Source organism: Phoenix dactylifera, chromosome 8, assembly GCF_009389715.1.
Source record: "Phoenix dactylifera cultivar Barhee BC4 chromosome 8, palm_55x_up_171113_PBpolish2nd_filt_p, whole genome shotgun sequence".
In the NCBI taxonomy this organism is placed as follows: domain Eukaryota; kingdom Viridiplantae; phylum Streptophyta; class Magnoliopsida; order Arecales; family Arecaceae; genus Phoenix; species Phoenix dactylifera.
Window position 1 is genome coordinate 26,108,821 of NC_052399.1, and position 27,673 is coordinate 26,136,493.

The 27,673-nt window shown below is 37.8% G+C and overlaps 1 protein-coding gene across 5 annotated transcripts; it reads left to right on the forward strand.

The window, feature by feature from the left end:
* On the forward strand, positions 1-27,673 carry LOC103711118 (tRNA threonylcarbamoyladenosine dehydratase 2). Of its 5 annotated transcripts, XR_003386484.2 has the most exons (15): positions 1-229; positions 582-646; positions 3,011-3,119; positions 6,207-6,354; positions 7,228-7,440; positions 12,522-12,656; positions 19,082-19,216; positions 19,556-19,771; positions 20,139-20,247; positions 22,073-22,193; positions 24,811-24,868; positions 26,735-26,807; positions 26,883-26,995; positions 27,130-27,279; positions 27,419-27,673. XR_003386484.2 is itself a non-coding variant. In XM_026806260.2 (13 exons), coding segments are annotated over exons 1-13 (1,515 nt in total). In that variant the 5' UTR covers positions 4-137; the 3' UTR covers positions 27,131-27,673. The 5 variants fall into 5 exon arrangements, 1 of the variants encoding a protein (XP_026662061.1); XR_003386482.2 differs by lacking the exon at positions 26,735-26,807 and having other exon boundaries at positions 4-229; positions 27,130-27,322; XR_003386483.2 differs by lacking the exon at positions 26,735-26,807 and having other exon boundaries at positions 4-229.

Consider the following 27,673-nt stretch of genomic DNA (forward strand, 5'->3'; position numbering starts at 1 on the left):
CCTCTCCTGTTCTTCTCGGCGCCGACTTTCGTAACAACGTACGCGCTTCGAAGGGAGCGAAAAACCCTTTAGATCCATCGTAGGGTTTTTGTTCCATCCCATGCGCGGTCTTCGAAGTGGGGGAGGGAGAGAGATACATGGCGGAGAGGTCGAAGCAGTGGCTCTTGGTCGGGACGGGCGCTCTCTTCGGCTCCCTTTCCACCGTGGCTCTCCTCAGGCTCTTCTCCAGGTCTCACTCTCGATCGCTATTTGATGAATTTTCATCACTTTGTTTGAAAAATTACAATGGATCGTCGAATCCAGTCTCGAAACATGGATTTCCACTCCAAGATTGCATCTTTCCTCTTATTTTTATTGAGTTCCTTGAAATTTAGCCTCTCGACCTCACTGTTTATCTAATGAGACAAGAGTTTGGTAACTAGGACAGGTTCCAATAGGGAATTCTCAGCATTCGGCAATGATATGATATCAAAATTGAATTTGTGTGTAGTTGGTCCCTTTGAATTTTGTTAAGATGATTTTACTGGTAAAAAAGTTTCAACCTTTGTTTTGTTCAAATCCTGTTGTTCTGATTCTTGCAGATGGGCTGGGAAGCGACAAGTAAAAGGTCTTTTGACCAGCTGTTCAGTAATTTCTGATTGGAACGGTAAGCCTCTTCTAATAATATTCATCAAAATCTGGTAGTTCTAAGGGGTAATGTTATTGTTTGGTGACTAATTGCATTATTCCTAATTGTGCTTCTGAATTCCTTTCATATACATATGTGTAAAAACTTGTTCTTTTTTTTGGGTGTAAAATTATGTCTTTTTTTTTTTTTGTTTCTAAGTGACCCTTCCCAATTATATGTTGCACGTCAGAAACATAGGGGGACACTGTAGATTCCTTGAAGTTGAAGGGCTTTCTCCCTGCCTAGAAATATGCTTCATAATAAAGAGTCGGAAGTTTTGTGCTATCTAAATGTGTTTTGTAGTTGGAAAAGAGGGCACGTCTACATTGTCTGCTGTTTGTGCTATTTGGAGAGATTGTTGTTTAGAAATTAGAATTGCTAATTCCTGATCGTTTACATATGTATTTTTAATTTCTATTTTTGTATATAATATGCATTCTGGTGTGAAAGAGAACACCAATATGGAAGGCATGTATCATGGAATAATAGCACTGATGAGCATGAGTTTATTTCATACTGAAATTGTTTTACTGTGTGCTCACCTGTATTATCCCTGGACAAAAATCAATCTCTGATGTTGTATCTTTTATACGATTTATCGAGGTTTGCATAAAAAATTGAGGTTTTTATTAACTATACCTGGTATAATGCTAGTTCATGCTTGTTTGTGTTATACTTCTTTGGATAATGCCCTTTGCATGTTTAGATGTAGTAATCATTCATGAAAGTATAGGTTTAGTATGGCTTGGGATGCTTGGTTTAGTTAAATGTAAAATCATGTTTGACTGTTTAATTCTTGTCTACTAAAGAGTGCTGAATTGACCCTAGACCCTAGAAGCATTGAGAAAAGGATTTTTCGTAGTTTTTCTTGTTCTCTTACTTTTCTTGTCACTTTCTATCGCAGTTCATGCCTATTATTGGCATGGTCTTCTATTTTTCAGGATTGGCACTTGCATAGGATGACTAATTCTTGACATTAAGTAGACGTAGTTATGTTCAGCGGGGAAAATTTCTCAATCTTTCCTAGTGCCAGCAAGACAGTAGAGTATTGACAAGAGCATACTTGTATAATAGTTACCCTACTAGACCTTGATTGGATGGGCATAATATTTTAATGCTTTGATCCTTGAAATTGAGTTGATCCAATTATCTTCAGTGGGTAAGTTTGTGAAAATTCCATATTGTCAAAAAATATAGTGAAATTTTTGGCAATATCCTCTGAAAGAGGAGCAACGGTAGGAAGGACAAGAATTCTGAGAGAAGAACAAGATGGACAATTTTCTGTAGTATTAATTGGTAGCAAAGATGGATAGGATGGGTTGTAGTACTGCATATTGTGATTGTGCCTAATTAAGTTTTGGCAGGTCTTGTTCCATACAATAGCATACCATTGCAGTGCTAGCTAAAACCAATATGAAAGATATATATAACAATGTTAAAAGGATAAACAATTTACATGACAAGCAAACTACCAATGTTTTTATCCATCTCACTCTTCCCCCCTACTTTCTTGTCATTTCCCGTGTATGCTGCCAATATTTCCAATAATATCATCTTTATTAGGAATATTTTTGCTCAAACATTTTATGGTTCTATTGGTCCATTAGTTTGTCATCTTCTGGGTCCATTTTTTGATGGGGATTGTCAGTATGGGGCCACCAGAAAAAGACCAGGAATGAGATCTTCCTCATCAGGGGATCGCCTAATGGGCAACCAGGTTTGATTTGAAGAGACAGAAATTTTCATTGGTGGAATTTCATATCATGAAAAATTTATGCTGCCATACCAAACTGAAGCATCCGTCCTAGAGAAATTTTTTTTGAATAAGTTGGAGTGCTTTGAAGGATTTTAAAACTGTTTTTGTTTTCTTTTTTTAAAATATGGGTCAGGTGATGTAAAGGTTTCTATTTTATGAATCTTAGTGATTCTTTAGTAATGAAAATATGGCAGTGATGCAATTCTATTTTGATACCAAATAAAGTGTATGCCGACATTTTTCTGGGTGTTTCTTTTTGCAGACTGGTATGATAATTTATTGTTCTTTATAAAATATTTGCTACTTATGGTTATGCTGTCTAGTTTAGTTCTTACATATCTATTAGTAGTAAATTACCTTACACTGGAGTAGGAATGCGGTATTAAGCAAATTGAGAGCATTTACTAATATCACATTTTTCCTGTGATATGTTTTATATCCTCAACATGGTGGATGTAGACATCATTTCTGAACAACTTAATTGATTGTCTGTATGCGATATGATAAAAATTCATATCGTTTAGACATGGTATTATATTTCTTTTGAGCTGTCGTATGCCCTTTTTTAATCCTAACCTTGTATGCAGGAAAAGAAAAATTATTTGGAAGATGCGGAACCAGATACAATGGTGCACCAGATGGTTTGGTTTATTCAGACCTTTTAAAAGATGAGGTTGTATCTGAACAACTTACAAGGTGCGATTAATTGCTTTGTTCAACTAATTACATTAACAGGTCTATGAATTAGAATTTTTGATCTTATCATTCCAGGAGTATGAGAAACTATTGCTTTGCAATATAAAAGGCTATATTTCTTTTCATTTGCAGGCAACAACATTCATGAAATGATGTTCAATTTGGGTGATTTTTTTTTCATATTTAAACTTAGAAATTGTTTGTCGTCAAGGTTGTCAAACCAACTACATGGTCACTATAAAAGTTTAGACAAAACACACAGGAAGTTAGGTGGACACTTGGAGTTTAAATTAGGGACCAATTTATTAAACATAGTACACTGACATATTTTTCGCATGTTGATGAGCTTATGTTAATCTTATTAAAGGACATCAAGATATGGCCACTAAACTACTTAATTACATGTACTATTATGAAGAAAATTTTGATTTATGTAAGCTTCCTCTTGCATGCAGTTTTCGTGAAGTGGTAAAAAGTGTCTGAAAGTTTTCAATCAAGATGTTTAATGTCTATTTAACATGCTATAGGGGCTAGAAAAGGTGAAGAACAAATTATAGTCAAGTTTAAGACACCTATGTTAAAACATATGACTAGAACATGTACATGCATAAGTACATGGATACATACATGATACATATGTAAACACATAATTCATTCATTCAATTGATGACAAGGTTAATTAATCAATCACATGAGGAAGAATGGAATTTTTAGTTTTCAATGTGATGTTCAGTGTTCTAAAATTTAGAAACTTGACTAATTTGGGTTTCTACTAGTCTAAGCAGATTAATTACTTTGGCAAGTTGAGTCATGAGTCAATATGAAAATATTATGATGTTTTAAATTAGATAATAATATAAAATTGATCCTAAATATAAAAACAAAGAAATAGAAGAAATAAACAGATAACCTATTGATGAAAATAATATGCAATCATATTGTAGGACCTAAGTATCTTAAATTTGTTTAAAACCTCTTGATTTTACCATTGAAATGTTCAGAAAAGCAAGGTCACATAAATATTTGCTTATAACATAATTATTTATCATTCTTTAACCAAAGCATATTATCAAAGTAGATCAATATTTCCAATTTGTATGCATGCATGCATTTATATATGTATATGTATGTTTTTTCCAATATATGCACGCACACATGCATGTATGTCATATGCTAAAGGTTTCACATGCAACTCGAGTAATAAGTCACAATTCCAGGATTTAAATGAAATGTTCCTTCACATCAAATACAAACTGTTGTTAATGTTAAATTAACATGAAATAGTTTAAACATTTGAAGCACTTCTTATTTAGTTATCTCTACTTCACTAAAGCTGTTTGATTCCTAGGAAACGAAGTGAGTAGCCCCATTGCCATCCCATGTTTGTAACTTCAATTCCTGAAGATGGCTGTATTAGAGCCAGCAAGCTTGAATCTTCTACACTCTTCTTCCATCAGTGCCATGATCAATTTTGGTGTTATTTTGATCATTATAAATATTGATGGGCTCAAAAAGATACTATGCTACTGGATTTCTACTCAGTCTGCAGGGCGTCCATGAACCCCAGGATGTTAGCCATCTAATAACTTCTTTTAGGAATAGTGATTTATGATTCCGTAACATGCGGGTGGGTTTTTGGCATAATGCACTATGAGAAGTGAAGACGAGGATTTGCTTGATGAGGATCATGTTCTGGAGGATGTGGCAATGAGCATTGGCCATGTCGATGATATTGAGATGGAGATTCTTGATGGTGCTGTCTGTGAAGCAGAGCGTCTAGCAGACAATGATGATAAATAGTTAGGGTCCTACTGTGGAGGAGCATGTTGATTTAGTTATGGAGTCTTGACTCACCAAGGAGTCCTTATCTTGTTTGTTAATGCAAATTCTTCTAATCCTAAAGGGATAGATCTAGATCAGTCAGCTCCTGGGTAGAAGGATAAGTGGGGGTAGAGAGGGAGGAGGAATGTGGAAATAGAGGAGGGGAAGGGAGAGGAGAGAAAGGAAGGAGCTATGAGAGGAGAAAAGGGGATAGGAATGGTTAGATCTGAGTTAGGATCAGGGATTTATCTTATGCATATATGTATCTTGGTATAATAAAACAGAATTATAGGGTTCTGATCTGATAAGTCACAATGCTCTAACAGGAGATTTACTTTTTCTTCTTTTTTTTGTCTTTTTTTTTTTTTTGAGGGAACTAAGATGAGGTCTATTTGAGCTGGTATTCATTCAGGTTTGCTAAACCCATTCTTGAGCTTGGAACCCTAATGAACAAAATCTCCACTAAATGAACTTGACTAGATACCTTTCATGCAACAGATTAGTGTCTAAAGTGCTTGCCTTGTACTTTTCATCATCGGCCACCATAGAAGTTGAGAAAATTCTCTTTGAATATGTGACATTTCTCCTTTCATCCATAAGTGTTTTTAAAATTCTTTCAGATCTGAGAGAATATCTTAGATTAATAAATCAACCATATTTGATTCATATCATTTTATTTTTATTTGATCTAACTCTTTTTCTTCCCTTTTTTTAGTAATCATATTTTCGAGGAGGTTTTTTATCTTTACTATGCGTCAAATTTGATCTTTTTGGCCTTAAGTCTGTTTTTGTTTTTCCTAACAAATATATGTTGAAAATGTTGTAGAGATTAAGAATAGAAAATATGAAAGCTTATGAATAACATTTTAGTAGAGCTAGATATTGAGGTCAGGATATTCTTGGGTATAATTTTTGATTACAATTATTTAAAATTATTTGCAAACAATCCTCCAAACCCCATGATCTAAGTATAGTTGCAAACTTGTTCAACATTTCCAATTTGACGAATTAATTGAGGATGTTGTGAACTCTCTTCACTTGAATTTGAGGATTATAATCAGCTTTTATCTATTTAGTGAATCCATTGTCTCCTTTTCCTCTTCTCTGATGGGTTTAAAACATAACACTGTTCAAGTATATTTTAAATAATGTACTGTCACAATCTTGATTTAAGTGAATCTTGTTAGTTCTTTCACTTTCTTATTGATTGATGATACCTTTGTATTCCATAAAATGTAGCATTTTTCTTTTTCTTTTTTGTATTAGGAATATTCAATTCTTTGGAATGGAGTCACAGCAAAAAGTGACTGAATCATATGTTGTAGTCATCGGTCTTGGAGGAGTGGGTAGTCATGCTGCTTCTATGCTTTTGAGATCTGGGGTTGGCAGGCTCCTCCTTGTGGACTTTGATCAGGTACTTTCTTTTGCATAGAGTAAATATTGTTTCAAATGCTTCTATAGCTTGATTTTTTTTTATGTGTGTATTTACGAGGGAAGCTTTCGTTTTGGCTTCAAATTTTTTTAATCAGGCCATGCCTATTTTTGCTTATGCTTTTCCAATGGTGCTTTTGAAGCAGCAGTTTGATAAAAGTGCTTTGAGCACAAGCACTTCATACTGGATGTTTCATTATGAAATGCTTTAAGAGCTTAGTTGCACAGAAGAGTTAAAGGTGAATGTGGACTAATCAGGTTCAGTTTGGATTTGAAATAGACCTACTTGAGTTCAAGTTTTATATAGAGATTGAACTCAACCCATTTAATTAACTGGCAAGAATCAGGTTGGGTCCAGCTTGGTTTTCAAGTTTTAATTAGATGGGTCTAAACCAGACCTAGGAGCAATTTCAAGTGATATCTTGTTCCAATCTATGTGGTTCTATTCCATATAACTTTGTTTAGTTTTGTCTTTAGGGTTTAGAAGTACATCTGAGGCAATAAGTTTGCTGGGTCCAAATTTGCTTGACTTTAAGTTTGGTACTTGGGAGGTCTCTTCTAGTAATGTAAACAAGTGAGCCTGGAGGCCATTTTGGGTGATTTCATATGCTTCTGGCCTTGTTTGCGGGCTGGTCCTAGACTTATCATCCTTAATAGCCAGTAGTAGCAGATTTACATAAGCATAAGACAGTAGTGTGTGTGTGTGTGTGTATCTGTCTGTCTGTATGCATGTGGCACATTTATGTGTACATAAGCAATAACTATTGGAAGAATTTGATCATTCCTATTAAGATAAATGCAAAAGTTTCAAAAGTTAAATACTTTGAGAGCAACTTAAGTAATCCATATATGAAAGGTATCACTCTCATCACTAAATCGACATGCTGTGGCCACGAGAGATGATGTTGGGACCCCAAAAGCTCTATGCCTGCAAAAGCATTTTTCAGCAATATTTCCAGAATGCCATGTGGAAGCAAGAGTGCAGCTGTATGATGCATCATCAGAGGAGGAAATTCTTTCTGGCCGGCCTGATTTTGTTCTTGATTGCATAGATAACATTGACACGAAGGTAATCTTTTGCACCGAGATTTGGCAAATCTGTAGTGAAATTTACATTCTCTATTTTATTCAAGTACCTAGTTCATATTTGATATATGGCATCATCATTCTGATCTTCTACGGTCATTCATTGCAATAGTATATTCGAGTTTATAATATTTCACTACTCTAGCTAGTTTAATTAGATTCCTGTTCAACATCACTATGCATGCGCACATAATGTGTGATCCAAAATATCATGTTGTGCAAGATGCTACTAAACGTTTTACAAAATGCCTAAGGCCAAGTTCTAGCCAAGATTCGCCGTACCGGGTCCGGTAGGCATACCGGTTGCCTACCGGACCGGTACAGTTCCGGTTCGTTCCGAAACCGGCTGGTACGAACCGGCCAGCTCTTTCTCGCCGGAGCTGGAGAAGAAAAAGAGGAGAGAGAGTGCAGGGAAGAGAGGGAGGGAGGAGACACATGGCCACCATCGGAGAGCTGCGGAGGGGCGGCGGAGCCCGCGGGGGCACGGCGAAGGCCAAGGCCGCGGCCACATCCCCTGTTTCTTTTGAAACTGGGGACGCGACCACGGCTTTTAAATTTGGGGATTTTAAGTGAAGTCGGCAAATCGGGTGCCGACTTCACTTTAAAATCTTTAAATTAAATTGCAGGCTCTGCCGCCCCTCCGCGGTCTCCGATGGCGGCGACGGGTCTCCTCCCTCCCTCTCTTTTCCGCGCTCTCTTCTTCTCTTCGTCTTCTTCGTCTTCGGCACAGAACCGTCCCGTATCAGTTTCTACTGCTCCGACGTACCGGTTATAGGCCGGACCGGTTCGAACTGGCTGGTACGTGCCGGTTCATCAGACCTTGGTTCTAGCAATAGTATATTGTTCACTATGCTCATACATTATTCATGAATATAGATCTTTTGTAAATTAGGCTTGAGTCTAGTTGTTGGTAGGGTGCCCTGGTGCATGAGGCTCCTACCACCGTAGGGTTTGGGGAGGGTCAGATGTACAAGTCTTACCCCATGTTTAGAGAAGCTGTTTCTCTGTTTCGAACCCATGACACTTAGATCACAATGGAGCAATCTTACCATTACGCCAAGGCCTTTCCTCCGTCTTGAGGTATAAAGCAGGTTTCAATTCAGTCTTTCATGGAACAAAGCTGAGTAACTAATTTTGACCTACAACACTAACAAGTTTTTTAAACGTGAGATGATTTAAACATGCTATTGTGATCATCATGCAGGGCATTAGGGATTTGTTTCTTTTCTGAGGCCTCTTGTTTTAGTTTTCTGCACCTTGCTTTTATTTTAGAGGTTGAGCTAATGTAGTCTTCTAGGATTAGTAAATATGGTCATGATTTTTTTCAAGTTCAGCATGTACTTTGCCTTTTTGAAGGCATATCTTAATATGCACATGCTCAGATTGGTCATGGAAGTATTCATTTCAAGCCCACTCTGAGTCTGAACTTGTGTCGCAGCTTTTATCTATTTTGGTTGCATAAGAATGAAGTTGAAATCTGCTGATATAATTAGGTGTAGAATTTTGCTCAAGCCAAAGCCTAATCAAGGTTAGCTTAAAATAGTTTAAGCTTGAAAACTAGGATCAATCTTGGCTTGTTTTGTATTTGAACAAATTTAAGAAAACCTAATTTTGAGCCTTACAGAACACAAGCATATTTCTATCAGTTTGATAGCCCTTAAGGATGAAGCTTACATGCCCTGGAGTGAAGGGTGATGGAGGAAGACAAAAAGCCAGAGAATGACTTAGGGCATGAGAACACGGGAGCTCGACAAAGGGGAAGATATTGGAGGTCAGACTCCACAGAAGCTTTGGCTAGGAATTAGTTTAACCAAGGTTTGTCGTATTGCTCAGTATCGTACCATACCGGATGTACCATTACCAAAGTACGCCATCTCGGTACTGGGCCAGTACAGGGGCCACCCTATCATTGTATCAATATGGTACGGCACGGGATCGGTTCGACGTACCGAGTGTTGGTATGCCCTCCATATCGTGTACCAATACCGAACTGGTACGGTACATGCACCCCGTATTATCCGGTTTGGTATGGTACGGTGTATGTATTGTATCGTACTGGTACCGAACTGGTATGTAGTACCATACCGTACCGACCATGGTCAGCCGAACCGGTATGTACCGGCCGGTCCGGCCTGGAACTGATACCCAGATAGCGTGGATGCCTGTTCCAGCTATTTTTGGGCTGGTACCGACAAGTACACATGCGTACCGGCTGCGTACCGGTCTCGTACTGGCACATACCTGCAAGTTTCCACCGCGTACGACGCGATTTCAGGCGCGCGGGCGCGATTCCCTACGCTTGGAATCGCCTCGTGTGCGATTCCCGCAGGCCAACTCATCCGCGCGGGGCAGCGCGCGGGCGCGCGCCATAAATGCCACAGAGTGGCATTTGGCCAACCCGCACTGTGCGCGGATGCGAACCAAAAATAAAAAACTTTTTCCGCTCGCGTCCGTGAACCAAAAAAGAAAATATAAATAATGACCGGTTCGTACCGGACCAGTTCCGGTACGAACCGGTCTCGAACAGGTCCGGTGGGCAATTGACAAGGGCTAGAGAAGGGAGGTGGATCTATCTAGAGACTATAAATATGGGGAGATCAGCTGAGGTGAAACTTTGGAGAGGCTAGATTCTAGATGGGCCTGGGCTCGAGTTCAGATGTTCATTAGCAAAAGCTTGACGGGGGAGATGAAGAGGTGCAAAGATAAGTAGATTAGAGAAAGTCAACAGAACTTGATGCTTGCTCTTCACCGGTCAAGTATACCTTAAAATTTAGGATCGGGACTTCTAGTTCAAGCTATGGATATAACTTTTTTTTTTTCAAATAATTGGAAAAAAGGTAACTGGGCCTCTTCCCTGCTATAGCTGTTTGTTTAGTTTCAATTTCTGTGATATACATATTACAATATTCATGTTTTGTGTATCAAAATTTCCAGCATTATTGAACCAAGCCTGCTTGAGCTGTGATATACATGTTATCTTTTGTATATTTTATGTATCAGTTTTCGATATTTATCATGCCAAGCTTGTTTAGTTTTGAATTGGGATTGCTTGAGCCTGAAATCAAGCCAAACACATGCCACTGTTGAGCTGCTTGAACAAGTTGCTAGCACTAAATATTTCTAATTGACTTACCTTTATTTTCTCATGGGCTGCTCCCTATATCATTTAAGGTTTCCATTAAGGTTAAGAAGAATTTCTAGTCCAGTTAGAAGTTTGAGAGATTGTTTGGTTGGTTGTAACGATAACAGGACAAACATTGCTGTGATCTACAAATTAGTGGCTGTGAGATGATAGAGTTTATTGTACTCTTTGTTTTGTGTGATTGATTCCATTTCTGTAGTTCTTCTAGCTAAAAGATTTGCCCTTTGGAGGTGGATCTAATATACTCTTTCTGATGTAAAAATTATCTGTATTTGAGCCATATTTCTAAATATGATTTTAAAAACCAGTTATAAGTTACACGGATATAGGATCCCAGTGACCTAACCAAATTTTGCAGGGAAGATGTACGTTTCTATGGTAAAAAGAGTTAAATACAGTTAGGGCTGGAAGTGGGCTCGGGCCGGCCCGAAGCCCATCGGGTCGGGCCGCCCGCGGGCCGGGCTATGGGCTAGGCTCAATGCATTTCGGGCCGGGCTCGGGCTGAATGATTAAGCCCATTTCTATTTCGGGCCGGGCTCGGGTATTTCATTGGCCCAGCTCGGGCCCGTCCAAGCCCGAGCCCACTTCCAGCCCGTATCGTGGCTAAACCCAGTTGTGTCTGCAGTCTGCCGAATCGCGGCTAAACCCAGTTGCCAACTTGCCCGAGGGATTTGCAGAGGCACAGAGGCGAAGCCATGCTGTCTGCCTCCATGCCACCTTGCCGTCACTCCCAGCGCTGATCTTGCAACCGGCCACCACCAGTTCAAGACACCACAAGTCCGGCTTCTTCTGCCACAGCACGAACCCTCCCATCTCCCCTCCACCACCACCCTTGCTCGCCTTCTTGTTGGCATGGCTGGCGTTATTGCCATTGCCTGCTCGGAATTCCGTCGCCGTCATCCTTACCTTCCCCATGGTGTACATACTACTCACCGAGTTTAATGCTTGCTCGCCGCCTGACGTCGCGATGTATTGTTGTATTATGTATTCTGCCATTGATGCTTCCTGCCATTTATTCGGGGGGGAAAACAAGAAAAAGAGAGAGAAGAAGAATAAGAAATAAAGTTTTTTTTCTTTTTTTTTTTATGTGAATGGGAGTCAGGGATTGCCCCTCTTTACCATTTGAGTTGCTGGAAGTAGATAAAAATTAGAACAGCGGCTTTATGCCTTTAAGTAAAGGAAGAAGACCTACCATTGGATCCTCCTTGAGGTGGTGACTGAGGGCGAATTTATGGGTTTAGATGGGGAACAAGACGAGAGGCGCGCCGGCGCCGATGACACCGAGCATGAGCTGGAGCTCGGCTCCTCTGCCGAGAGGTGAGGGCGCAGTCCGGCCTACATGGGAATGATCAGATCGCATCCACGCCTTCATGTTGGTGCACAGAGATTTGTGGCTTCGGGAGCTTGCTCCGGACGCGAACATCTCTGGCCGGGCTCGTGATCAGGCTGGCCCAATCGGGCTCGGGCCGGGCTCGAGCCGGGCTCGGGCCGGGCTCGGGCTGAGTTTTTGTAAAACTGTTCGGGCCTCGGCCCGGCCCGAAGCCCGAAAAATAATTTCGGGCCGGGCTCGGGTAGGGGTATGGCCCGGCCCGGCCCGGCCCACTTCCAGCCCTAAATACAGTCTAAAATAAAAATTGGATCTACTAGCTGATGAATCTTTAATGCGATCACTTGATAATGGCAACAGTAAGGATACTTGATTGAAGAGGAGTATTGGTAAGTCCCTTTATTAAATCTGTGACTCACGCAGGAGGGTATAACAATTATTGCTTATCAACCAATCATCCTCTTTGGCACTAGATTATTAAAAATAATACAATTTCCTGTTTAAATACCTTTTAGTATTAGGCCTATATGTTACAATAAGTATGATTGGTAATGGCCTTTTACTTTTGTGAATAACTATTCTTAATTATGTACAGGTGGCACTTCTTGCTGCATGTGTACGTAGAGGTTTGAGGGTGCTTTCTGCAATGGGGGCAGGTGCCAGAGCTGATCCAACACGAATTCGTGTTGCAGATTTAAGGGAATCAAGCATTGATCCTCTCTCTCGATCAGTAATAATCTAACATGATCATGTGCCCTCTGTTATTTGCTCTGATGTGTTTTTCATTATCTGCTTTTGGCCATGTTAACTATGTCAATTTTATCTATAACATTGCTACTTGAAAAAATTTCAGTGAATCTGTTCTCGAAAAGCTTAATTTGGAGATATTTTGAACATTTTTCAGTATGATGTTGTCCTTCATTAATCCAGATTCTGTAGCAATACTAAAAAAATGTTCAATTTGTTTCCACCCTGATCAAATTACTAATCTATAAATTTAGAAAGAAGGATGAAGGCCTCCTATATCAGGACATTGATTCTTCATACAATAACCAATTTGTCATAGGTAGTTATCAACTTAAACTTTGATATCATGCTAAGCATTCCTTTTATGCAGAATCCTTGATGATGATGTTGTTGTTAAAATGTTATTTTGATTCACGATTGGATCTTACATGATGTGGTTCTCATCCTTGGATCAGCATAAATTAAAATCGCAGGATCCTATGGTTATATCATGGATCATATAGTCCAGTGGGTCATCATATTCGATAGGATGATGCTATTTACATATTAAATCACAAGGAAGTCCATTTTCCATGATAAATTAGTTTATATGGCTTTTAAAATTACATATCACTAGCTAGCCTATTGTTGGCATTCATGAAATTAAAAATAAGGGGCAATATTCATATTTTTAAAATCATATATTACAATCTTATCCTTGTGTTTTCTAAAATATTCTATCTAAAAGGATAAACGAATTGATTAGTATATCTTGAATAACTGTACATAGTAATTGTTTCATTGGACATGCTAATTTAGGCTTATGATGGTGGAAACTAGATGCATTACATGTATGGCCTTTTATTATCCATTCGTCTCATAGCTAACTTATGTTTCAATGTCATATTTCTTTATATTTTAAAAGCTTTACAAAGAAATTGCCAAATTAAAAAGAATTTTATGCGATCTAATCTTTAATCCAGTCTAATCTAACCCCTTTTATGATTTACAATGCAATGACATATTGCTAATCTGGACAGCATTTATCCTTATGTATGGTTTGTCTCTATGTTTTCATATTTTCAAAGATACATGCCCTCTAGCTTTGTGATTCCTAGCTCTATCTAAAATTTGTCCGGTGATCGGTCGTGGGCACACAAACAAAAAGATCTAGTAGAGCCTTATTTTGTTGGTTGACATCAAATGATGTTACACCACAGGGAAATATAATAATGGTATTTTCTAGTGCGTCATTGCTCGAATCCAATTCAAGTCTCACGTATCAATTGTTGCACAGTTTATGAATTGGCTTCTTATGTTTCCTTAAGCCTGAATTTCTGGGTGATGAAGGTGGTCTGTTTGAAGCTTAGTGATGGAGAAATGAGGAAGAAGGTAGGATTGCATGTGGCTCTGGAATTTTCTTCATGAGGCTCCAATTTCCACTTGTATTTGGGTCCAAAATTAGGGTCCAACCCAGTCCATTTACAATTTGGAGTTTATCCTGCAAACTTAGTCTTTGATTGTTGTATTGGTGATACTATTCCTAGTCTAACAAGGAAATGCCAAGTGACCCTTGTTTATTTTCTTCAATTATTTTACTTTTCTAGTATTATGGGACTAGGTCTTTTTCTTGTTCATCAAGTAATAATAGCTATAAACATGTGAACCCTATGGGCTAGGGGACTCAAGCAGTCGATTTCATAAAATAAGCCTAAGGGATTTTGGATGTCCTGATACTCTGAAAGTGATCTAACATTCTCTTTTTCCCACTTTTCTATTTTTTCCCCTTTTTGTCAAAATACCATTCATAGGGACCTGGGGTCCTATCTACTTGGTTGTACAGTGGCGATCCTGTACATGACCTTGCTGTGCAAGCAAAAGGAGAAGCTCGTCATCATTGACTTTGTTCTTCTCCATGACTTTAGAAAATGTTTCAACAACTTGAATAGTTGGAAGTTGGAACCATGAATTTTTGATTCAATTAATTGGGTGAACTGCAGAGCTGTGAGAATTAGCAATTAAGCTGTCTGGAGCTTGCAGGAAAAGGCAATTGATGTTATTGCTGTTAACGACCAAACTGATTTGGCATCTAGTTTGGTCAATAATAGAAATATTATGGTCATCATAATGGCCATGGTTATGACCAAGGTCCGCCGTACCAGTACCGGTTGGCGTACCGGTGGCAGCCTGAACCGGTATGTACCGGTCCGAACCGGTCCCGTACCGGTTCTTCAACAATAAACTACCGGTACTGGATTCCACACTGATCCGGTACCGGTCTCAGGACGGACCGGTACGTACCGGCCGGTACGGATCGGTACGGCAGACCATGGTCATGACTATCGTCCAATTGATTTTGTCATGGAAAGCTATAAGTCACGGGCTTCTGATGCAATGCAAATATCAGGAAATATGAAGATGAATGACTTGATCGATCATCGTGGATCTAATAAAAACTAGTTTAGAGAGAGATTCATCCACCCTAAGTGCTAGTTATTGACGGTTTGAAAGTACTGTTATGGAAATTCAACAATCAGTAAAGACATTGAAGATGTGATCAATGAAGATTCAACTATGGAACACTGAAGTGATTGTGAAAGATTAGATGATTGAGAAAATGATGGATTATCTAAAATTCAGTTGTTAAAGAGACAAAGCACATTTAGATAGTGACTGTTATTGAGTCTCAATTTGAGGATCCCTTTCTTGTTGATTATGTAAATCCAACAACAATTACCACTTGTTGACTGTTTTGGAGTAGCAATGGTAATTGTCATGATCAACCACCTTGACATCCAGCAGTTTCATCATTTGGCCAGCGCAAAATGAAAATGTCTAAGATACATTAAGTATTTCTTATCATGCCCTTTGACGGTGGAAAAATCTTTGTTGCAGCTCAACCTTGAGGACAAGGTTGATTTGAGGGGAGGCGGGGGGGAGGGAACAAAACAATTTCTTTAGTTTTCCTAGTGAATTTAGTTTTAGGTATTTTCTTGCTAGCCAAGTCATTTTGGTCTATAAATATGTTAGCCCTATGGGTTAGGGATTCAAGCGATCAGTTTAGCAAACCCAGCCTATAGGATTTGGAAGTCCCTATCCTCTAGAAGTGATTGAATATCCCTTCTTTTCCACTTTTCTATTTTCTTTCATTTGACTCAAAAAACTGCAAGCAAGGACTTGGTTTCCTACGAATTGGCTCAGTTTGTATATCTAGGTGCTATTTGTGGATTTTGGTCAAGACTTGGGCCATGTTAGAGTTTACATGCTTCTCTTCATATCTTTTATTTTTCCTTAATTAAGTGCATAAAAAAATGAAATATCCGTAATGAGGATATGATGATCCTAGACGCCATTTTGGTCATTCTTAAGTAAAATCTTGGGATCATAACCATTTAGCCTTGTCTTAACTATTTGGGATTTGCTTTGTGAATCCACGCTCACAAATTTTTATTTAGAGTTACCTTTGATGTTATTATATGGTATTCATAAAATTAAAGCATTTTGGTCTAAAATATTTTGGCTTTCTTATAAATAATATGAATCACTATGATGGAAAAGCTTAAACTTAGGTATTATTTGGCATCACTTTTTATTTTTCTATGTTCAAAAACAGAAACAAAATTTGTTTATGGTATTTTTTTCTAATTTTTAAAAAATATAAACATGTTCAGTATAGTTAGAACATGGCTATGGTGGTCGAGGTAGTGGCAATAATAGTGACGATACTGGAGGTGGTAGTGATGTAGGTGGTAAGGTTGGCGGCTGGAGATGATAACGGCGATAGTGCTGTGACGGAGGCGAGACGGTGATAGTGGCAATGGGGACAATGATGGTATTGGTGGGGGTACGAATGATGTAGCGGAGATGATGATGATGACAATTGCGGTATGGTGGAGGTAATGGCGATAATGGTAGTGGCAACGGTGGAGGTGTCGGTGATGTGGCGGAGGCAGTGATGATGACAGTGGTGAGAGTGGCGGCGACGGCATCGGTGAGAGTGGTGGTGATGGGAGCCATGGTGGCGGAGGTGGTGATAGTGGTGGTAGAGGTAGTGTTGGTGGTAGCAAAAATACGGATTTCTTTGAAAATATTGAAAGTAAAGATTTCTTACTTTCATTTTTTTTTAAATAATAAATATGATTTTTGAAAAATAGTAAATAAAAATGATAGTACCAAACATGTTTTTTGTCTCAATCTCTTTAATTTAAGAAAAAAAGCAATGCCAAACATGCCCTTAGCCAAATGTTGATGAAACTCTCTAAATTGATATGATTTGCATTGCAAGTGTCAAATTAGGTTACTATTATCATACAACTATATGAGTTTTATATGTATAGTTTGTGCATTTTGTGAGTAGGTCTTTAATTGGGTCATATCAGTTTCATTGGCTCAGCTCTGATGCAAATCCATTTGCATATTTGATTAGTTTGGGGTTGGGTATTATCATGAATATTCAAATGACAACCCTCAACAAAATTTTAGTTTGGATATTGACCTAACTCAACCCAGCAAGTCAAATGGGTTAGGTTGGGCTCTACCTTATTTGGTCATGATCTAGATTGATTATGAGGAAGGTCAGCCCATTAGCAGCCCCTAGAAGATGGAGACTATTGCTCACTCTCTAGAGTTGGTGTTTAAGAACCTTATATTAGAAAATTTTGCAATCACTAATGATTGTGGGCATTGATGGAAAACCAGGTGAAGTGATACAAAATTGCCAATTTTATTTGAGCTTTAAGACAATCCATCAGGTAATGTGGATTGTGAATGTTTTTCTGGGAAGCTAACATCAGGAATGAAAGTCAAGAGGATAATATGTTGTGAAGTTCCTTCAGATGCCTTAACTGATGTACAATTGAGACTCGTACCATGTAAGCTCATAAGGACTTGAAATATCACAATGCTTCATTTGGAGGGGATTTGCCATTAAGTTTTCTTGAAGCTTAGTTCTGTTTAATAGCCAAAATCCAGTATTGTAATCATGGTCTGCCGGACCGGTCTATACTGAGCCGAACCGGCCCGGTACAGACCGGTCTGGCCTAGAACCGGTATCCGGACAGCGTGGATACCGGTTCCAGCTGTTCGGGGTACCGGTTCTAGCTATTTTCGGGCTAGTACCGACTGGTACGCATGCGTACCGGCTGCGTATTGGCCTTGTACCGGCCCACACCGGTGCGAACCAGCCGGTTCGCACCGGTACCATTTTTTTTTACTTACAACACGCGCTGTGGATTTTAACCCTGGCTGGTTCGCACCGGTACCATTTTTTTTACGTACAGCACGCGTTGTGGATTTTAACTCACAGCAGGCGTGCTTCCTTGAGACAACGCCTCGCGCACAGTCCCCCTGGCCCGCCTGTATGTTTCCGCGTGCGTTTCCACTGCGCGCGGCGCGATTTCACAGCGTGCGTGCGCGATTCCCCGCACTGGGAATCACCCCACGCGTGGTTTGCGCGCTGCCCCGCGCACGCCATAAATGCCATAGAGTGGCATTCCAGCCCTGGCGTGTCCGCGCGGGCGCGGATGCGGCAGAAAAATAAAATTTTTTTTTTGCCGCGTTCGCGACACGGACGCGAACCAAAAAAAAAAATTTTTCCACGCGCGTCAAAAATAAATAAATAAATAAATGACGGGTTCGTACCGGACCGGTTCCGGTACAAACGGGTCTCGAACCGGTCCGGTAGGCGATCGGTATGCCTACCGGTACCGGTTCAGTGTACCTTGATTGTAATCATCTTTTGAGACACTTACCTATGAGTATTATAAAAAAGTGTGTAAATTTTGGTGGTGTTAGATGTGGTGTTGAGAATATTTCTCATTCCCCTAGCATTATAGGAGCCTAAAATTGCCAAGTGACCTGGATGGGCCAGTTATTTTTGATATCAGATCATTTTGAGTTTTAATTGCTCATATGCATGATTTTTTGTCTGAATTAGATGGTTGATAAGAAATCAGAAGATTGATATTTAAACCTAAGAAATGCTTTTCATTCATTTATATCCTTGATGGCTTTGACCATATTCATTTTTCTTCCTTCTGTGATGCTTAAGCTTATTTGGATCTCATGGCCTCAGAGGTAAAACTTTTAGGTCCATTTGCTCACATAGATTAATTTACATATTAGCATTCATGTAATTTCTAGCTTTATTCTAGATCTATATTTTTTCTTTAGTTTGGCTTTTCCATAAAAGAGCAAACTATTGGTTCTTTGGTCATTCATTTCTTATGTTGTATCTGTTTGTAATGCTTAAGTGCTGCTGGAAATATTTCTCTAGGTGAGTCATCGTTTGAGAAAAGAAGGGATATGGGTTATAATACTAATTGTTTTGATTTTTCTATTAAAGCATGTAAATATTAGTTCTTTTATCATTTTATAATTTCATGCTATAGACCTTAACTTGTATTATGCTACTGGAAAATATTTTTTTAGGTAAGGCATCGACTAAGAAAGGACTATGGGATAGAGGGTGGAATCCCTGTAGTTTTTTCCCTTGAAAAACCCAAGGTAAAGCTGCTTCCATTTAAAGGTTTAACTGGAGAAGAAGAAAATCCTTCAGATTATCAGGTTAGTACATTTAGGTGAATTAACACCTAAGTTTTGTGCTATTGATTGCATTGTCATTTATTTAACATGGCACACGTTATTAGCATGCTAAGTTTGGGTTTCTACAGAAGGTTACATAGGGAACAGCTTACTTTGATTGAAGCTATTATGTGGAAGTTGGTAGTTAACTTTACAAAAAATAAATAGTTCCAACTTTCGTAAAATCTGTTATTATACACAGAATCATTTTTCTTTACTTTAGTTATTTTTGATGGGTTTCTGTCAAAGCATTCTGACTTGAAGGTTTTCGATATACCCTGTTAGCATTGACATTCTGACATTTGATTTCTCTGATGTCAGATAGTGCCAGGTTTCAGGGTTCGCATCATACCTGTTTTGGGAACTATCCCTGCAATTTTTGGGCAAGTAATGGCCTCCTATGTTGCGACTCAACTAGCAGGATTGTGTGTTCAGACGGAACCAGTGGTCAATTTGGATCTAGATCACTATCGAATTCTTCATCAACGCCTTCTTGAGCATGAGGAGTTAATATATGGCTCAGCCGTACAGGTTCTGGTATGGAATTTTGTCATTATTTATCATCTTTATACATGGTTCCTTCTGCCGCTTTCTGTACCTGTACCAGTACCATCTTGGTCCATTGTACAGGTCAGTTTACAGTACTGACACTCATATGCCTCACATACCGAGTATCATTATGCTACTGGTATAGGATGCTGTGCCCAGTATGGGACAGTACGGTCCGGTATTGCGAACCACGATCTTAATAGTTCATATTTTGTTCATTGAATCAAATAATAAGCATTGCACTCTTATTTATTCTGTAATGAATAAAATTTGAAAACTTGATTTCATTGTGCAACATAAATTATGGTATTGGTCCATGCTCATATGTGCCATGCGACACATTTTGTGCCACCAGGATATGGACACAAGACAATGGCGTTTGTCGCTATGTAGTGCATACTGGTTTATACTGAACCATATGGGCCTGCTTTGCTATGCATGGTTTGGTGTTATCTTCACGACTGGTATGGGCCAGTTTGGGTCCTTCTGAGGCTTTAAAATTGTTTCTTTTAGGCCTTTTTGTGGTGTCTTGGTGGCTTTTGAACCAGATTGTGGATTCTGACAGCTAGTGTAGCTCAAAATGATGCAGTAGCTGCTTCATCTGTTATCATTATAAATTATGCAGCCCATGATATGCTATTCAATGGCCACTATGGATCTAATCTCTTCATATATATGACCATTGTGATTAGCAATAGGATCTTCTGATCACCTAGTAATAGGGTTCCTCAGAATGTTGATCAGATCTTTGGAGCTGTGTAACCAAAGATTTGGGCATGACTCGATGAATCCGAAAAAAATAATTTCAGAATACAATTTTTTTTTTTTTCATTTTTTTTCTTTTGATTATTAGTTGACTATTGCTAGGATCATGAACAGTGTTATGCAGTGAAGAGAGAAGGCACACTGGCAAGCAGTACTTGGTAAAGAGAACCAAATGACATTGGTAATCTATCAGACATGTTCCTAGAAGCTAATTACTGAAGCTTGTTGACAGACATTGGTCAATCTTTAAACACTTTGTAATAAGGTTGTGTATAATCATCCACTGAACCATGGTTGATATTAATTTTAGCCATGGATAAGATTAAAATAACTGCAGCTTCTAATGTGAGCTGACACCCTTACATTTTCCTTTTGTTCCATATTTTGCAACAGTCCACCTTTTTATGCTGATGCGACAAGCCTAACAATTATCAGATTACATTCTATCCTTTATCCAAAAAAAAAACATGTGAAGTTGTGAACATATGATTTTATAGTGATAAGAACGTGTTGGTTTTTCTTTTGGTAAACTTGTTGGATGAATTTTGACTTCCATTTTGTTGGAACATGTCAAATCACTAACCAAGTACTTCATCAATGCAATAGTTTCGCATGTCTTTTAGCTCATTGAAGCAAAAACATAAGCCATCGGTAACTCTTCTCCTTTGGGGTCTTCCTATATGAGATTGGAGATTCCATATAATGCCGTGCCTCACAATTTATTTTACTATGCTTTTTTGGCAATAGTTATGTACCTTAAAGATGAAAATAGTTCCTACACAAAACCTTGCTTTTGATGGTTTCTCCTTAGTTGCAGTGGATTAAAATGTGTAACCAATATGGTAGCTGCTGCCTAACCCAGGATATCTCATGTCTAAGATAAGACCTCCTCTGTACTTCATTAGTGCCATTAATACCAAAGGATCAGCTAAAGAAATAAAAAATTGCTTTGACACAGTTTTTAGGATGCCTTGATCTTTAATACTGTCTACTTTTGTGTCTATATCTTGAAAATGATTTCAACTCAACTCCTAAATGCTACATGAAGTGACACTTCAACCATCTAGAGCCCTGCCACATGATATGTAATTGATGTTTCTCTTTTTATAAATGCAACAACAAATTGCTCTTTTAAATCCAGATAGCACGCACTTCCATAGAACAATGTTTTACGGAACCATTTCTCAAGTGATTGGGATGGGGTATATTAGTGGAAAGAAGAAATCACATGATAAAAAATTTCAAAAGAAAGGTTTTGAATGTACCAAAGGATTAAAAAGAGCAGTATCTTACCACTTTGTTATCAGATGGGCTTTTCCAGTCCTTTATAATGTGCTCTATATTATGTTCAAACAATTTTTTTCCTTATAAAGCTTTTTATTTTTGGATACTACATTTTCTTTAATCCCCACACCACTTTCATAGCAATGCTCATTAACGTAGTTTGGTATAACAATAATTACCTTGCTCAGCCATATTTTGTTCATAATTTCTTGACTTCTGTTTGATTTAACTTTAAGGTAGATGTTGAAGAAGTGATGTATGTTGTCAAGGAGTTGTGGCATGGCCGAAGTGCTAGAGATCAATCTCAGAAAGATGTTGGTCGTAAAATGTGGAGATCTGTTAATGAGTTGATGCTTGTAAGGTACAATTCACTTTATTTATTAATTTTGACAATTATTCAATATGATGAGATTAATGTGCTAACTTAAGTTCTCGTCATTCTTCCATTTGTTATTGCTTATGTCTGTTATTCTTTTCTTGAAATATGGTATGTATCATGGTTCGCTGTCTCGATGACTCCGTACTGGTGCCACACTAGCACTATATCGGTGCGGTACGGTATGGAGTCTTTTCGGCATACCGAGTGTCGATATGCCACCTATACCAGATATCGGTATCGAACCGGTATAATACGGTATGCTCCATACCACTCGGTTCGGGCCAGTACGACGAACCATGGTTTGTATCTGGTATGGTTGACTAAATGCTAAGCTTTATTTTGTTCATTTAACCGTTCCTTTTTGATTCCTTTTTCTCCTCTGTATGAATAATGTTATCCTTGGTTTTTTAACTTGTTAAATCATGCTTACCTTGATTTCTAGAGGTTTATGGCCATTTGTTTCTTTTCTTTTTTTTTTTTGTTGTTGGGCGGGCGGGGGGGGGGGGGAGGTTTGAGTCTTCTGTTTAATATTATAATAACATATAAATGCTATACTACTGTTGGCAAATAAAGTTACATTTTTTTACTATTAAGAACATCATGATATAGTCTAGTCATGAGAATGGGTTATTTGGCAATAACGTCAGGTTTTTTCTTGTACAAATTGGTGTATGATGCATCACCTACTACCAAGGTTTACCGTTTGGGTACCGGATTCCGTACCGGTGCCACACTAGCATAGTATCGGTACAGTACGGTACGCGATTCTTTTGGCGTATTGAGTGTCGGTATGCCACCGGTACCGGTATCGGTATCGAACCAGTACAGTACGCTATGTCCGGTACCGTCCGGTTTGGTACGGTACGACATACCATGCTTACTACATATATCTATATATTCAAGAACAGAATCACTTACTAAAATCTATTTTTCTAATTCTTGCCATATCAAAAAAATTTGAATACAGAATGTGTTTGGTTATGGAATCCTGACTCTCATTAGTTGAATTTTTCTCTATCTATGGTAAACATGTTTAGTTTTTTGAAGGACATAAAATCATGTGGACAGAAGTACAATAGAACAGTTGCTGAGAAAAGTGCTGAAACTCTTGTACCATGCTTGGAAGGAAATTGTCTCAAAAGATCTTGCAGGTCTTGTATATGGCAAGGTTGCATGTTTTGAATACAATATGAAGTTATGAACTGACCATTATACCTAGACATTCTTATTTTGATTTATACCCCTACTCATATTTATTACTTCCCAAGAGTAAAGTAAGCACATGTGATTAAGCACATGTTATTTAATCATGCATCATCTAATGATCCTCAATCTCTTTGGCTGCAAGGACATTGATTCCTATTGACATGGCATCTACATACTAAATTGACAATTCTAGATGAACTGACTTGGCAAATGACTCTTTGATCTCTCAATACTTAATTTGTGGTATCTTTGTTCTTAGTTCTCCTAATTATAATGATTGTCTAGATTAGTGCCTGAAAATCATTGATATGAATTGTAACATTGGAAAAAGTGACAGGTATTGATAATGTTTTTTAGTTTGTAACACGCATACTTTATCTTATATCTTATGAAGAAGAATTAGGAAAAAAAATACTATTTTAAATTCTGCTGCCAACCTTCCATGGACTGTCATATAGTTACAATCATCAGCTCGTAGCCAAGCATGGGCTTTCCTGATGATTTGGCTCTTTTTTGAGAAAGGATGTACAATAGGCATTTTCTTATAAAACTCCTAGGGAATCCTAATAAGTTGGGTTTGTGTAGCTTATAATATATATATATATATGTGTGTGTGTGTGTGTATATATATATATAGAGAGAGAGAGAGAGAGAGAGATCTTCCTTTATCTATGAGACTTATAGTGTACCTTCCCATGTCTGCACATTACTGCTACTTTCTGCTGTAAGAGTCTTGGTTTTATCTCATTTGTGAATGACTTCTGGGTTTTTGGTTAGCTTTTAATGTTTAAAGGTTTTTAAAGTTAGTCCTGCTCTCCATGGTTCCTTTGGACATGGTTGTCGACCAATCCTTTCTATTTGGGAACTTCTTCTCCTCTTCTTTCCTTTTGCTCCTCTTCTATCATTTTGTCCCCTCAATGAAATAAAGGTGGTTATCTACAGTTTTTTTTTTTTTTTAAAAAAAAGAAAAAGAAAAGGATTTTCTATCTAAATTTGTTTGCATATGATGGAAGTCCCATAGAAGGTGATGATTTATTGTGCCTACTGCAAGTTATGCACATGAATTGTGCCAAAACATCCGTAGGGGTAATTCATTGTTAAAATAGTGATAAGTACTTGCATGTGCATGTTTGTCTTGGGAATTTTTGTGGACCATGACCAAGATAGCTGCTTAGTTGCAATTTACAACTGATGGCTGCTGTTTTTCACTTATGAGATGCATTTCTCTTTGCAATATTCATTCATTTGCATCCTGCATATGTCTACTGATTATTTAGCAATGAATACTATGTAAATGGTTGATTACATTTCTAATTATCAATTTATACCTTCATTATCAACATGTTCACTTTTTTACACTCTTGTTCCAAATGATGATCTTGTGCTTTTCCAGGTGGGACAAATCAAGACCAGCTACGGTCAATAATCTGATACCTTTGAAATTTACTGAGGTAATTTTTGTGCACAACACATACAATGCTCTCACTATGAAAACTAAATATGTATAATGATTTTGCCATAATCAACTTGCTGCATCGAGTGCTTTCACCATGCGGAAGTGCATGAAAACAATTTATTTCCTTTTTTCTTCTAGTGTCTGGCAGGTTAGTCTCTCAACAGCAACAATCCAATACTGAAACTACTCGATATGAATGAATCCATGCAATGTGCAGCATGAATTTCAATTTATGATGTCTCTCGTGAAGTTTTTGTTGTATAAGACCATTATCCTTCTCATCATTGAACTCATTAGAAGAAGTGAGACAGAGGCAGCAATGCAGTTTGTAAGCATTAGCCACATAGGCAATGAGTGCTCTTCAATATATTTAAAACTTGTGCAGGAATTTGATTATTCCTAGCCATCATGCTTTCTTGATCATCTGTGATACTTTATGGAAATCAAGATGGGAAGCATAAAATGTGCAATGCCTTTCACTCAATCTAACGGCATTGCCTTTTTACTTCTGTTCGGTTGGAAACACAAGTTAGTTGCATCTTGTGCTTCACCATCTGATGCAAAGTCAGTGGCTATCTTTAGATCAATAGTTCTCAGCTTTTTAGCATGGCCTCAACAGCACAATTCTTGTTGATGAAAACTTTTAACGAAATCACATTTGAGTTTTATAATTTGATGATTTCTAAATAGAGCGCTATGCAAATATCAATTTTCGTATTTTCAAAAGGATCTGGTTATATTTTGCCAGGAAAATTTTCAAAGTTTCCATTACAATCTTCAAAATTATTTTAATTTAGCCTAATGTTTCAAAAGGTGGAGAAATGTGTAAAAGAAAATTTGTGAAGATCAAAGAACTTTATTATTCTTCCCATCTATCTCATCTTTGACTTGGTCCAAGGATTCACCTTATTGTATGTCAAGTTTTGAAATTTCGGCCGAAACGAACTGGTTGCCATCAAGACCAATCCGAAATCGTCCGAAATTTTCAGTTTCAGACAATTTCGGTCAGCTTTGGCCGACTTTCGGAAGTTTTGGTCAAATATGGTAATATTTTCTAATGTTTTTCTACGATTCATTAAATTATTCAATATCACATTAAACCAAGGCTCAAATGATCTAATATAATGTAGTTTTAGATACTAATCTTATTATATCTTTACTAATTAGAAATTGTTACATGTTTCTTGCTTTGTTTCTGTTTAAATGAGTTTTCTTTTATCTTCTTTTATAATTAATTCATATATTAAAGTGAATAGTGAAATTAAATGTGTTTTTGTTTTGATGGATCTTTTTCGTGCTTAAACTGATTGTTAAAATGGATCATTATGAAATATGCTCAAATGGCTTTTCTTGTTCAAATGAGTTATTAAAATAAAATAAAATATGCTTAGAAAAAGTTTATTTAATTACAAAATTAGAGCAAATATGGAAAGTATAAACAAAAGCCAGTATAGGAAAATTATGAAATTTAGACTCTGTATGATAATTATAACAGTTAGTGAAAATATTAAATATCTAGTAAGTTAAGCTTTAAATCATTTCACTTTTAACCTAAACTAGCCAAACTGTGATCCTGGATAACTCAAGGCACAATGAAATGATGTTATAACTTGCATTTTTTCCCTTAAGTTTTCTATCATTCTGGTTCTAACTTTTTTCTGACTGTTGCTCCAAAACTTGTAGTGAAGCTGCTGGAATCTCCAAAACTGCCAAAACTGAAGCTCTACCTAGAGAATCAAAACCGAAACCAAAACCATGTTTTAAAACCTTCTTGTACCTATGATCACCATGAAAGCATATCATTTTATGTCGTGCAAATTTCTGGACATAAATCTGAAAAAATATTTCAAACTTTTTGCAGTTGCGGGTCTGAAGTATATATTTCAGATCTTAGACTATTGCAGAGAGATCTTCAAGTAGTCTTTGTATGTTAGGTCGGGACACCATTCAATCTCTGTTGCCTTGAAGCTAAGCTATCCCATATTTACTAGCTTTCTCCATTTGTTCAGGCAGGGGCACATGAATCAACGATGATTGACCGCATAAGGGAAGAAGAACCTGAATTCTACACAATGGTTACCAATGTTCTGAAGCGGGCAGAAGAGGAATTTGCTTTACGATGGTAAGCCTGTGAATTCAATGGCATTTTTTCAATTTCCATTCTTAGTGATTTCATCTCATGAATACACTCTCTCTCTATATTATGTAACCATTGCTTTCTGTTTTTTTATATTCTGGGATGCCTGGTTGTTGCAGATACACATCTACTGTCATGGATACACTCTATATTAACCGCTGCTGACCTTTCTGGATGCAATGAAGTGTTGTGTGCAAGTATTTGTTTATCACAAAAATATGCTACTGTGCCTTTTCCTACCCAGTTGAGGCATATATTGTCAAATTAAGGTGAGAAAAGTCAGAAGTGGTGCTTCAGAGTTTTTGCATGAAGGTATCATTCAGGTTGTAGTTAAGCATGTTTACCATGCGGTGTGAAAGTTTAGAGGGTGATAGCTGTTTATTAATTTCATGAATTTTGTCGGTGTAGGATGCTTTATTGACATCAACGAAATGTGGAACCAATCATTCTAGCAGATGAGAATCCAGGATGTTTTTTCTTCTTTGAGGAAAAAGAAGTCAACATTTAAGACATATCTATCTGATTATGACCTCTCTTTTTTCTTGTGTCATTATAAATTTTCTGATACTTGGGTATTCATATTAACAAATATGCATAAAATGATCACTCTTGCCTGAAATGATCGACATTCTCCCAAATAAATAAACTCACTGTTTGTTGTTA